The sequence below is a fragment of the Neofelis nebulosa genome, chromosome 14, assembly GCF_028018385.1.
Source record: "Neofelis nebulosa isolate mNeoNeb1 chromosome 14, mNeoNeb1.pri, whole genome shotgun sequence".
Taxonomy (NCBI): domain Eukaryota; kingdom Metazoa; phylum Chordata; class Mammalia; order Carnivora; family Felidae; genus Neofelis; species Neofelis nebulosa.
Genome location: NC_080795.1, coordinates 80,111,329 through 80,125,044, shown reverse-complemented (window position 1 = coordinate 80,125,044; position 13,716 = coordinate 80,111,329). Strand labels below are relative to the sequence as shown.

Genomic DNA, 13,716 nt, shown 5'->3' with positions numbered 1-13,716 from the left:
GCTTGCTTAGTCCTCAAAGTGGCCTGCTACAGCTTGAATATATCACTTCAGATACTTCTCCGTCTTTGCCTGAGCTCGGATCAGTAGAAACAAAGACTTGTCTCAGGCAGACGGAAGATCCAGTGAGCGGCATGGCCCAGGTCTGGCCAGATGATGCCACCCCAGTGTCTAACAAAGCTCGGTGACTACGCCTCTTTGCAGTGTGTGCCCTCTGCAGGCAGGCCCCAAGAGAAGGTGCTGAGCATTGCACAAGCTGGTTCTCCTTCCGAATTGGCCACCTGCCTTAGGAGGAGTGAGGCAGGGGCAGAGCGAGGACAGGACCATTACTCTGAGGACATCCCTTCCCACGGAGGCGTGGAACGAGGAAAGGAGGTGTCCTCTTTCCCCATAGCATTATCAGGTAGCAGTTGTTTTCCTGTTCTGCAGGTGGAAAGGCCGAGGTGCAGGGGAATGAAGTAATCCATGATGGTTGAATAGCTGATGGTTCCTTCAGACTCTGGTCAGGGTCTGCGTACACCTCGGTATGCTTCTCAGGGGGCAGCCTGAGAATTACCTGCAGGTGAACGCTTTTGGCTGGACGTGAGATCCATACCAGCCATAGCATTCTGGCCAGTCTTGAGGTTTGGTCACCTTAGTCCCAGTGTAGTGTGGCACGTAACCTTTTGAATGCTTGCAGACAGCTAGGGTTTGCCACTATTGGTAATCAACTGCTTTGGCTTGAGTTTATAGTTTTGAAAGATTTGGAAGCTGAGTTAGAAATTCAGCTTTGGGAGGTGATCCATTCAGTGTTCCTTGAGCTACCGGGCACTGGATGCCCAGGTGCCCTGTCCTTGGAGAGCTCACAGCCGAACTGTAACAGGTAAGAAATTGTGAGTGGTTCTGGTCCAGTATGAATAAAGCATACTGGGTTCATGCGGGGGGGGGGGGGTCAGAGCAAGTGTGCAAGATAGAATCCTTGGCTTGGAGCACTTTGGTTTGTAAGCTCTGTCTCCTCCCTTGGATCGTTGTGGAAAATGGGTGACAGTCATGCGTGTGGCTGTGACAGTCCACGGCGGGGCCGGGGGGAGTTGTGAGCGACCGCTACGTGCCGTAGGGATACTTGTGCATAGGACAGGATTGCACTAGGTATCTGAGATTCCTTCCAGCTGAGAAAGGCACTGATCGTGCCGATTCTATACGGGGGTCTTTATTAGTCAATGTGGGTTGGCCTGCGCTGTGGCAGAAATACTAACCCTGAATCTCGGAGAGATTAGCCCTTACAACAAGGGTTTATGTCTCACACGAAGTTTGATGCAAGCCGGGCAGTTTTCCAGGGCAGGTGACCTCTGAGGCTACTCGGTGACCCGGAGCCTGTGTCCACGCCTGTGCCCCACTGTGCCAGTGTCTGGCCTCCCGGATCGCCGCGTGGTGGAGGGGAGAGAGCTGGAGGCTGGCGCACTGCTTCAGCGTGCGTCGTCTCGCGGCTGAGTGACATCCCGTTGTGTGTCTGTACCACAGAGGTGGTCGGCGTCACTCGTCATCAGGGAGATGCGAATCAAAACCACAACGAGCTATCACCGTGCACCTGTTACTGTGGCTGTCGTCAAGAAGAGGATGTGGACAAGAGGGAACCTTGTGTGCCGTTGGTGGGAATGTAAATCAGTCCACCCACCGTGGAGGTTCCTCAGAAACGTTAAAAATAGATCCGCCATATGATGCAGCAATCTTGCTTCTGCGTATGGATCCAAAGGGGGTGAAAACAGCATCTCGAGGAGACGCGTGCACCCCCGTGTTCGTTGCAGCATTACTCACAATGGCCCAGGCACGGAGACAACCCAAACGCCCGTCAACAGATGGGATAAAAAATATGTGAAAAACAACGTTCTAAAGGTGCTGAAAGGAAATGAGAAACAAACAAAGGGCTGAGTTCCAGGGGGATGCCCATGGCTCCCTCACGACCTGGGCAGAGTCCCAGGGGGACGCCCACGGCTCCCTCACGACCTGCTGGCCTGCCCTTCCTGCCGGGAGGCGCTGCACGTGCAGAGGGCAGGTGTGCTGGGAGGGTCGCTGCCAGGCCACCCAGCGTCCCACCTCCACTCTGTCCTGTCAGTGCCTGGCCTTGGAACATTCCAGATTCTAACCCCACTTGCCTAGCTGGTCATGGAGGGTCACAGGTGCTGTGGTTTAAGAGCATAGTGCCTTTTTGGGTAGTTCCTGCGGTGGCTGCAAACTGCAGGGCACTTCCCTTGTGCTCTCCAGAGTAACTTGTGTTGGTGGGCGGGGCTGCAGTCAGACCTGATGTCTGCCCCCAGCCCACTGCTGGGGCCACAGTCAGACTGGTGTGTACCTTATCTTCCCCTCTCCCAGGGGCAGGACTCACTGTGGAGTGGTGTGGCCCCTGTCTGGGCTACATGCACACTGCCAGGCTTGTGGTGCTGCTTTGATGGGATCTGGCCAAGGGCGTATTAGCTGGGGTGGATCCGCAAGGTGCACAGGGGCGGGAGGGGCAGGCTTAGTTCAGAAATCAGTTGCATTCTTGTACACTAATAAGCAACAGAAAGACAAATGAAGAAACTGATCGCATACACAATTGCACCAAGAATCATAAAATACCTAGGAATAAACCTAACCAAAGATGTAAAAGATCTGTATGCTGAAAACTATAGAAAGCTTATGAAGGAAATTGAAGAAGATATAAAGAAATGGAAAAACATTCCGTGCTCATGGGTTGGAAGAATAAATATTGTTAAAATGTCAATACTACCCAAAGCAATCTACACATTCAATGCAATCCCAATCAAAATTGCACCAGCATTCTTCTCGAAGCTAGAACAAGCAATCCTAAAGTTTGTATGGAACCACAAAAGACCCCAAATAGCCAAAATAATTTTGAAGAAGAACACCAAAGCAGGAGGCATCACAATCCCAGACTTTAGCCTCTACTACAAAGCTGTGATCATCAAGACAGCATGGTATTGGCACAAAAACAGACACATAGACCAATGGAATAGAGACTCCAGAATTGGACCCACAAAAGTATGGCCAACTAATCTTTGACAAAGCAGGAAAGAACATCCAATGGAAAAAAGACAGTCTCTTTCACAAATGGTGCTGGGAGAACTGGACAGCAACATGCAGAAGAATAAAACTAGACCACTTTCTTACACTCTTCACAAAAATAAACTCAAAATGGGTGAAGGACTTGAATGTGAGGCAGGAAACCACCAAAACCCTAGAGGAGAAAGCAGGAAAAACTTCTCTGACCTCAGCTGCAGCAATTTCTTACTTGACACATCTCCAAAGGCAAGGGAATTAAAAGCAAAAATGAACCATTGGCACCTCATGAAGATAAAAAGCTTCTGCGCTGCAAAGGAAATGATCAACAAAACTAAAAGGCAGCCAACAGAATGGAAAAACATATTTGCAAACGACATATCGGACAAAGGGCTAGTATCCAAAAATCTATAAAGAACTCACCAAACTCCACACCCGAAAAACAAATCATCCAGTGAAGAAATGGGCAGAAAACATGAATAGACACTTCTCTAAAGAAGACATCCAGATGGCCAACAGGCACATGAAGAGATGCTCAACATCGCTCCTCATCAGGGAAATACAAATCAAAAGCACACTCAGATACCATCTCACGCCGGTCAGAGTGGCTAAAATGAACAAATCAGGAGACTCTAGATGCTGGAGAGGATGTGGAGAAATGGGAACCCTCTTGCACTGTTGGTGGGAATGCAAACTGGTGCAGCCACTCTGGAAAACAGCGTGGAGGTTCCTCAAAAAATTAAAACTAGATCTACCCTATGACCCAGCAGTAGCATTGCTAGGAATCTACCCAAGGGATACAGGAGTGCTGATGCATAGGGGCACTTGTACCCCAATGTTTACAGCAGCACTTCCGACAATAGCCAAATTATGGAAAGAGCCTAAATGTCCATCAACTGATGAATGGGTAAAGAAATTGTGGTTTATATACACAATGGAATACTACTTGGCAATGGGAAAGAATGAAATATGGCCTTTTGCAGCAATGTGGATGGAACTGGAGAGTGTGATGCTAAGTGAAATAAGTCATACAGAGAAAGACAGATACCATATGTTTTCACTCTTATGTGGATCCTGAGAAACTTAACAGAAGACCATGGGGGAGGGGAAGGGGAAAAAAAAAGTTACAGAGAGGGAAGGAGGCAAACCATGAGAGACTCTTAAAAACTGAGAACAAACTGAGGGTTGATGGGGGGTGGGAGGGAGGGGAGGGTGGGGGAGGGGCATTGAGGAGGGCACCTGTTGGGATGAGCCCTGGGTGTTGTATGGAAACCAATCTGACAATAAATTTCATATTAAAAAAGAAGCATAGCACCTCCTGCGGTGTCACAGCTTTAGGCCGTGTGATTGGGGTAATTTGCAGTCTCTCGTGTCAGTTACCTGATGGATGACGCGGAGGGCATAGTGATAGAACCCAAGCTGGGAGGGTGGTTGGGATGCTTGACTGAGGTGGTATGTACGAAGTGGGGAGCAGGGGTCTGGATGTGCTCAGGCTGCGGAGTTCGGCCCATTCCAAATAAACGGTAGCTGACCGACCTGAGCGTGAGTGGCTGTGAGCGAACGCCTACAGCGGGGACAGCAGCTTAAGACGCAGGCTGTGCTGCTGGGGAGTCAGCCCTCCTCCTCAGGAGAGCAGACGGCACTATCAGCCTTTGTACCTGGCACCGTTGGCTCTCACGGTCAGGGGCTCCTCCGTGTGGAGGGTGCGCCCACCAGCGGGGAGGCAGGTGGCAGGGAGCCAGCCTGTGCCGCGCAGCAGGTACCGGAGCCTTGACTCGAAGCCTTCCAGTAGTCTGTGGGGGAGGGCCCCGTGCGCGTCCTGTGGACGAGGGGCCCGGTGCAGAAAGGGCAAGGCACTTGTCCCCAGGCGTGGAGCTGGCAAGGGGTGCAGTTCAGATTTCGGCCGGGTCCTCCTGGCCCCGGGGGCTGGCCGAGGGCGTGACTGCCGTCCGCCCTGGGGAGCACGGTCCCCTGAGGTCAGGTGCAGCGTGTTTCTCCTTCTGCTGTTTGGTTTGTTGTTTCTCTGTGACGTGAGGTTTGGCAGTATTTATGCTGAGGCCACACTAACAAGGCGGCTGAAGTGTTTTTGTTCCATTTGAAACAACAGGCGTGTGAAGCTGTTGAACCTTCCTGCCAGCCTCCGGCCACAGAAAATGAAAAGCTTGCTGGGTCAGAACGTGTCGACCAAGAGCCCCTTCATCTACTCACCAATTATCGCACACAACCGTGGAGAAGAGCGGAACAAGAAAATAGGTAGGCCCATTTATCCTGGCTTCCTGGCTGTGCCCTGCCGCCCGGCTTCCGTCGGCTTTTCTACAGTCCGCTTGCTTCGCGCATGTGTGTGTATGCTCCATGTCAGTTCGTCCCATTTGCTGCCAGCGTCAGACCTTTGCCCCTAGATCTGGTGTTTTGTCTTTTACTTTTATTTTTAAAAAATGCTTATTTATTTATTTTGAGAGAGGAAGAGAGCACATGGGGGAGGAGCAGAGAGAGAGGGAGAGAGAATCCCAAGCATGCTCTGCCTGCCAGCGTGGAGCCTGATGTGGGGCTTGATCCCACGCACTGTGAGATCATGACCTGAGCTGAAATCTAGAGGTGGATGCTGAACTGAGCCACCCAGGCGTCCCTAGATCTGAGTTTTTAAAATTGATTCCATCAAAGGTGAGTTTTGGGGAAGTTTTAGAAATGGGCAGACTTGCGTTATCTAGACTGAGGCAGACGACCAGAGAGTGATCTTTGGAGCCCAGAGTGACTTGGGAATCATCAGCCATCAGAGGCTGACCTAGGTTTGGGCTGGACTGGGGTAGGGGCAGCACTTTCTTTTCTCTGTTGAGCCCTTGTTTGTGCTGGAGCTGCGGATGCCCATGCCAAGACGTCTGGTGGCCCAGCAAGGACCGGTGAGCTGTGTTTCAGGGATAGATAAGGGTCAGCGGTCATTCTTGAGACTCTCCAACGTGCTTTTCTGTGCGCCAAGCTCCCCACTGGGTCTCAGCCCTGTCTGTTCATCTCCTTCCTGGCAGCAGACCCGGGGCTCGGGTGCCCCCTCTCTGTCCTTCCAAAGCCTGGCCCAGCAGCGGGTCTTGTTCTCCGCCAACTCCCCCTTCCTTGGGCCCCTTAATCTTGACATAATGGTGCCCAGCGCTGCCACACGGGAGCCTGTGTGTCACAGTGTCTTAGCTGAAGGGTTGACGGGCGTGGCCCTGGTGGGTCATTGCTGATTCCCTCTGAGGAGTTTCAACACGAGACCTGAGAAGCTTTTGCTCTCTGCTTTCTTCTCCTGTTTTACTCCTCCTCTTAATCTGTACCCTAAAGGTAGCAAAAAGGCAGCCTGACTCCATCAGGAGCTTCCTCCCAGGGTACAGGGGTCCTGCTGCACTTACCCCCACCCCCGCCCTGCAGCATGGACCGTCCGTGGCCTGCCTCTGTGTTCTGCTGCTGCCCCTGTTACTGCCCCTGTCCTCACACCCAGCCGCACGGCTCCTTGCTGTCCTTGGAATGTTACAGTCAGCTGCGGTCTCGGGGCTTTGTGCCGGCTACGCCCTCTGCCCGGGGCTCATCCCCCGTGCCATCCTCAGAGAGGGCGGTCTTCTCTGATCCCTGCACCGCTGGGGCCGCCCTCCCAGCCCTCCGTGAGGCTGGGTTCTCTTCATAGTCCTCAGGTATGCGCTCATCTGTTTCTGTTTCCCTGCTGTCTGTTCACCCGCTGTCCTCCCACCAGCCGCTGGAAGGGTGCTGCACGGATGCTGGAAGGAATGGGGTAGATATTATGAACCCCATTTTACAGATGCGGAAACTGAGAGCCAGAAAGTTTGAATGACTTGTTGAAGAACTCAGCTCAGGCCTTGGCTCCTGGCGCATTTTGTGCCTGTTGGGTTGCACCATGCGGCTCAAGGCCAGAGTGCCAGCATTATGCACGCCACACGGTCTCAGTGAAGAGTTCTTAACGTGAATACCAGCACTAGAATTTCTTAGCATCTGTATGGATCTCAGAATAAACCTTATTCCCAGTTAGTTATCTGAACACCTTAAAACCGAAGTGTTTTGTCGGAGAGGAAGTTGTTCCTAAGTCAGAGGGCGTACCTGGGCCGGGGGTACTCAACAGACCCCGTGCTTTCTTGTAACGGCCGGCATTTCTTTGTTCCACCTTCATCTGAGGGTGTCACGCTTCAGCACATGCAGTTTTCCTAGTGTTTCTGGAAGAAGTAAGTGTTAGTTTTCTTCTATAGTTGCAGAAACAAAGAGTGATGACCTCCCAGGCGGCAGAGCGAAAACCTGAGTCCACATCTTTTTAGAGCAGGCCGGTGCCCCCCGGTTTTCTGCCGAGCACAGAGCACATGTGGCAGGGGCTCGAGCGAGTGACGACACCAGCCCCTGACCTCTGCCTGGTGTCCCGCTCAGTGTGGGCAGGCAGGGCGTAAACACACGAGAGGCTGAATGACAAGATGAGGTGTAGGTCGGGTTGTCTGAAACGGTAGGCCTGTCACCAGCGGTACCTGCTGACTCTCCTACTGAGCGTGGACAAGCAGTAGGCGTTGGACAGCTGGGGGCAGGGAAACCTCACACTTCGGAAGGCGTCCTAGAGGCTCCCTTGGTGGTGGTGATGTCTGTTAGGGAGCAAGGTATGGTTTGGGGGGCTCTGGTGGTTCGTTATTTAAAACAAGAAGCAAATAAAGGAAGAAATACGGGATCATGTCCTTGAAAAACAGAGAGAGAGAGAGAGAGAGAGAGAGAGAGAGAAAGAAAATCCCAAGCAGGCTCTCCACTGTCGGCACAGAGCCTGACATGGGGCTCAGACTCCTGAACTGTAAGATCGTGACCTGAGCCGAAATCAGGACTTGGATGCTCAGCTGACCGAGCCACCCAGGTGCCCCAGTTTCTTTTCTTTTTTTTTTTTTAAGTTTATCTCTCCACGCTGTCAGCAGAGAGCTCAATGCGGAGCTTGAACCCACAAACCGTGAGATCAGGACCTGAGCTCAAGTTGGACACTCAGTGGACTGAGCTGCCCAGGTGCCCCTCTGATACGTTTCTGAAAACAGGATCCCAAGTGCGTAGCACACTACAGTCTCTCTGTGTACGTGCGCGTGTGTGCGTGTGTGTCCCCATTGGTTCAGTCGTTCACCCATCGATAAACTCCCCTCAGGTTTCCTACTTGCCAGGCATGTGGCAGCTGGGGCCCTGCGGTTCTAACGGTGCCGAGGTAGTCGTGGCCCCTGCAGTCGTGAGGTGTAGGTACAAGCTGGAGGGAAGTGTTAAGTAGCAATTTCAAGCAGTAGAAAGTACCAGTAGGTGGACCAATAAATAACATAATGGCTAGTTTTAATTAGCGCCATTAACTAAACAGAGATGGGCTGAAGTGGAAAAAACCAGCCTCCTCTGTGGCTTTGGAACCCTGGCCTTTCTCGACTGCGTAGCTTTAATAAATATATTTAAGATGATGAGGTCTTGAGCCTTCTCTGACAGTGTTGGACTGTTTTCCGTTTGCGCCACCATCAGGGGAATGAGAACCAGGCCACGGGCATGTTCCTCAGGAGCCGCATGCTGCTGCCCGCCCTCCTCGCCGGGCTGCTTGCGCCGAAAGCCTGAAAACCACATTCCCCCCACTCCCTGCCAGCCGGATGCCGTCGGGTCTGCCACCGTGGCCCTTGCGTGGGGGTGACCGGGGCCGTTCTGCCCCTGGTGGCCTCCCTGGTGGCGGCGGCGGTGCCGGGTGACGTGGCTCCCCTCACGTTGGTGATTGAATCTGTGGCAGCCCGGGGCTGTGGTGGGGTCTGTGCCGCCAGCTCCCTCCCGTTGTCCAGCGGGGGCTGGCACCTGATACGGAGTCAGCAAAGACCGGTAAATGTTCCTTAACTTGAATGAGTGACCAGCTGCTAGTGTTTCCTGGATGTTACTGGGGAGAGACCACCCCCAAACAGGCATTTGTGGTGAAAGCTTGTCTTTGACATTCTAGTTGGAGTCTATTGATTTGGAGACAGTTTCTCCTGCCCCTCCCCCCCCCCCCCCCCCCCCCCCCCAGGCACCCCTGCTCTGGAGGACAGGCTTGGGAGGACTGGAGGAAGCAGGGGGGCTCAGGGTTCATGGGGGGAGACCGGGGAGGGCCTGGGGCTCCCGTGGGCAGGGCCTGTCTTCCCCATGGAAACGCCTCCTTTGACCTCTTTGGAGGTGGAAGACTGGGGTCCAGTTCCGGGCTGTGTCTTCCTGGCTCTTGATGGTGGGCGGGCTTCGTCTTCAGGCAGTCGCAGTGGAAGCTGTACTCCCTTGGGCCATTGGAGTCTCTGGCTATTCTTTTCGGTCATTGGAGTTGGCCATGAGCTTTCTCCATGAAAGAATGTTTTTAGGAAACTGTCACCCATTTTGTTTAGAGGAATTTCTAGAGGTTATTTGGGAGGCCTGGAAGCGTGAGACTCCTTCTCAGGACCAGCTGCATGATTTGTGGGGCCCCTTGTTGAGAAATTATGAAGGCTTTGACCTGGTGACAGCAGAGCATTAGCCAACCCCCTCTCCCACCCCATCACCTCAGCCTGGGCCTGTGTGGTTGTGGCTCCACCCACCCCCCAGTCCCTCTAGAGCCAGTCCTGCCTCTTTAGTTTGTCCTCTCCAGTCTTAAATTGTTGAGGCTTCTCTTTATGAAAATCACGCCCTGCATTGTTGCAGAGAGCTTAAACAAGCATTTTCCAGTGATTCGCATAATTGCATGATGCTGCAGGCATTATATCCCCAACTGACAAGGGAGAAGATTAAGACTGAGTCAGTAAGAATGACCTACCCCGGGCCGGACAGCCAGCGAGTGCGGGACCCAGTCTCCGGCCAAGGTTTACGACTCAAAGCCCAGGAATTATCCTTATCATGTGGGTCCTCATTGCAGTGACAAGCGTCCGCTCGTCTGGGCTGAGGATGAATTCAGTGGATGATGCAAGGGTTTTTCTGAAATATAACAGAAGCCTCGGCCAAAATGCATGTTATTTGTTGAATACCCACGGGTAGGAATATGTAATTTATATTTTGTGGCTTCCAGTATCTTTTTGGCAATACACTCATCAGCGAAGACCTGCCTAGAGGTTTGAAGAATCACATATCTTTAACCTTAAACTCCCATCTCTATAAATGAATCTTTGCGTGTAATTGGGGGAGCCATCATCACAGCAGGGGACGTAGAGTGTTCGGGAACAAAAAACCCCGGGGGGCAGTTTCTGGGACCGGCTGCGCTCCAGCTTGGAAGACCTTACCCATCTTTCTGTCTGCTTGTTGCCAGTGTCGCTGCTGCCCCAGTTCAGCTCTGGGCCGAGCCGATTGTGGCACATGCCCCGGGCTTGGGCACGGCGGGCAGGGCCAGGGGGTTTGTGTGATGGGTGCTCGGACATGGTGGCAGGGCTGGGCTCAGTGCCGAGGTCGACCGCCGCCCCAGAGGCAGTGTGGTGGCCTGGGCAGGCCGTGGCTGTCACGTGGCCTCGGGCCACAGCCTGGCCTCGCGGCTTCCCACGGTGCAGCCTCAGACGAGACCGCGCTTGCCCGGGCTGCTGCCGGGCGGAAGACCAGAGTGGCTCACGCAGAGGGCTCTCGTGAGGGTCGAGCGAGGGGATGTTCCGAAGGTCCCTGGCAGCTGTGGCGAGCGCTGTGCTAGGTGCTGGGGATGCAGCGGGGGCTCAAGAGCGCGTCCTGCCGCGTGCGTCATCCAGCGTAGTGGACAGAGTGTGGTGCGGCTCAGGGCGGGCAGGGCCTGGATCCGTGGCTGTCCCTTCCGCAGTTTCTGGGGGGGAATCTCGAGGAAGGGCCTCCACCGTGTGGTCTGACACACTGAGGCTGGGAGAGATGATCTCCTTCTTTCAGAAGAAAATAGTCACGTGACCGGTGATGTCACCAGTGATTTCTCTTAGATTGAGTGGGGCCACGCAAGTTTAAATGATTCCTTTCAGAACCCCAGGAAAATGACTTTTAAAAATGTTTTTTAAAGATGCTTATTAATTATTTTTGAGGGACAGAGAGAGACAGAGCGTGAGCAGGGGAGGGGCAGAGAGAGAAGGAGACACAGAATTCGAAACAGGCTCCAGGCTCCGAAGCAGGCTCCAGGTTCCGAGCTGCCAGCACAGAGCCCAACGCGGGGCTCGAACCCACGAACTCTGATATCATGACCTGAGCCGAAGTCGGACGCTCAAACGACTGAGCCACCAGTCTGAGCGCTCCAGAAAATGAGGTTTTAAGTGATGATTTTTTGACAATGACAGAGAAAATGGCCCCTCAGCGGCCGGGCAGAGCAGCCTGTTAAAACAGTTGACGTTTTCACTGGCTGTGGGAAGGTGCCTGGCGTGGGCTCAGAGCTGCTGCTGCAGGGCCCCATGGAGGCATGGCGTATCCCGGAGGATGGCTTCTGTGAGCCTGTCCTGGCGGGTTCTGCCTGACGGCCAGGGGCCGGGGAAGGAGGGGGCAGGATGCAGGTCAGAGGAGGCCTGGGTTTCTGGGGCTAGCGTGGTGGGGCAGCACAGCGAGGAGAGCCCGGGCCTGGAGCCCGGCAGCCGCGAGTCCCGCTCTCAGCCACCTCCTTTGCAAAGTGGCCAGGAGGGTGGCCCTTCAGCCTGGCGGGGCCTGCTCCTTGTGTGTGAATGAGGACGTCCTTGCTCTGCTGACCACTTCCCTGCATTGACAGCAGGCTCAGATGAACACATGGTTGTGCAAGCACTTTGAGTTTTTATTTGTTTTTGAAGTTTATTTGTTCTGAGAGAGAGAGAGAGTACATGAGCAGGGGAGGGGCAGAGAGGGGGAGAGAGAGAATCCCAGCCAGGCTCTGTCCTCTCAGTGTGGAGCCCAGTAAGGAGCTCGAACCCATGAAACCGTGAGATCGTGACCTGAGCCAAAACCAAGAGTCGGACGCTTAACCGACTGAGCCACCCACGGCACAACCCCACGGTTGTGCCAGCACTTTTAAAACGAAATTACCTGGCAGGCTATTTCTTCATTTCATCAGTTTGAGGATGCCAGCTGTGGGCCGTGTGTCACAGGTTTGGCGTGGCCGGTCTAGTCTGCGTGCAGGCTGCCGGGTGCAGTGTTTGCACTGGTATCTTTATGAAAGCTCGGTGAAAGCTGAAGAATTCTAACTAGTAAATCTCAGTACCTACTCAGAAACTCCTGTTTCGAATTCTGTGTCTCCTGAAAAACCCTTTTAACACCAGTGTCTGTTCTAGACACTCTTTGAGTTCCCAGTGCTGGGTTCGAGGCCCTGCTGCACCACTTCCTAGCTGTGTGATTCCTGGGCGCATTTACGAACTCGTCTGGACCTCGAGTGTCTGCCCTGTCACAATGGGGATTATGAGGCCTGTCTCACGAGGTGATGATGAAGAGTATGAGATAAACTCCTCAGCAGTGCCTCACACCCACACGACACGACTCGTGCCCAACATATGTTAATTGATTTCGAAGTTCCTTCTGGTTTGCGAACGGGTTATCTTAAAGGAAGCAGAGAGCCAGGGGAGTGGAGGTGGGGACTGCTTTAGTTTTCTGTCGCTTTGTAACAAATTACTACCACCTTAGTGGCTTAAAACAACTGAGATTTATATTCTCGCTGTTTCTGTGGGTCAGGAGTTTAGCGTGCGTTAGCTGGGTCCACTGCTCAGGGTCTCCCAGGCTGAAATCCAGGTGTCAGCTGGGGTTGTGTCCTCATCTGGAGGCTTGACTAGGGAAGGATCTGGGTCAGGGTCCTTCAAGTTGTTCTCATTCCCTTCCTTGTGGTTGCACGACTGGGGTCCCAGCTCTCTTGCTGGCTGTTAACCAGGACCGTTGCCGTTTCTTCGAGGCCCTCTGGATTCTTGCCACTGTGGCCTTCTCCATACACCCACTCATGCTTTGAATCTTTTCTCCCAGGAGGGGTGCGGTCCCTTTTAATGGCCTACCTAATTAGGTCAGCCCCTCCCGAGGACAATTTCCCATTGATGAGCTCAAAGCCAAGTGATTTGGGACCTTTATGCAAAATCCCTTCACCTTTGTTATAGAGCCTAACCTAATCACCGTATTCACACTTGGGGTGGGGGGAAGATTACACAGGGCGTACCCACCAGGGTTGGGGATCTCAGGGGTCATCTCAGAATTCTGCCTTCGACAGCTGTTGGACTACAGCTGACCTGGGAGTGGCCTGGAGGAGAGGCCCCCATTTTCTCTCACATTCTTAGAGAGGGGACGGGGGTGGGGGTGGGAGGGGTGGGTCATGGTGTATGCTCCCTGGAGTTGACTATCACCGTCTTCCTAAGTACCAGCCTCTGGGTCAGTGGAGGTCTGTGTGACTTACAGGTCTGTGCCGGGAGTGGTGCTGTCTGGATTGATCTCAGTTTTGTAAAGCTGCATTTGACACACTGGCATGAATTCACCCTGCTAAAGATGATGACCAAAGGCGGATACGAAGCATCCAAGTGGCAGTGGTGACTTACTTTGTTTTCGAGAAAAAGCTGCAGTGACGCTGGCTTTGAATTTTCATCGAGAGACAATCTTAATGCCCACTGTCTCACTGGAAAGATGAATTGCCAGAGAGTAATCTGAAACCATGTAAAATATGCAGGATACCAGCTGACGCATCGCTGTGTGTGTGTGTGTTTCTAGATTTCCAGTGGGTTCAAGGAGACGTGTGTGAAGTTCAGCTGATGGTCTACAACCCGATGCCGTTTGAACTCCGAGTTGAAAACATGGTACGTATCACTAACC

The 13,716-nt window shown here is 53.1% G+C and overlaps 1 protein-coding gene across 6 annotated transcripts in view; it reads left to right on the top strand.

The window, feature by feature from the left end:
* TRAPPC9 (trafficking protein particle complex subunit 9) overlaps positions 1-13,716 on the top strand; it is a 572,152-nt gene that overhangs the window by 120,794 nt on the left and 437,642 nt on the right. For all 6 annotated transcript variants that reach the window (XM_058699183.1, XM_058699185.1, XM_058699186.1 and 3 more), the window contains 2 exons: positions 5,141-5,286; positions 13,615-13,700. In XM_058699183.1, coding sequence (XP_058555166.1) covers positions 5,141-5,286; positions 13,615-13,700 — 232 coding nt within the window. The remainder of the gene's footprint in view (positions 1-5,140; positions 5,287-13,614; positions 13,701-13,716) is intronic.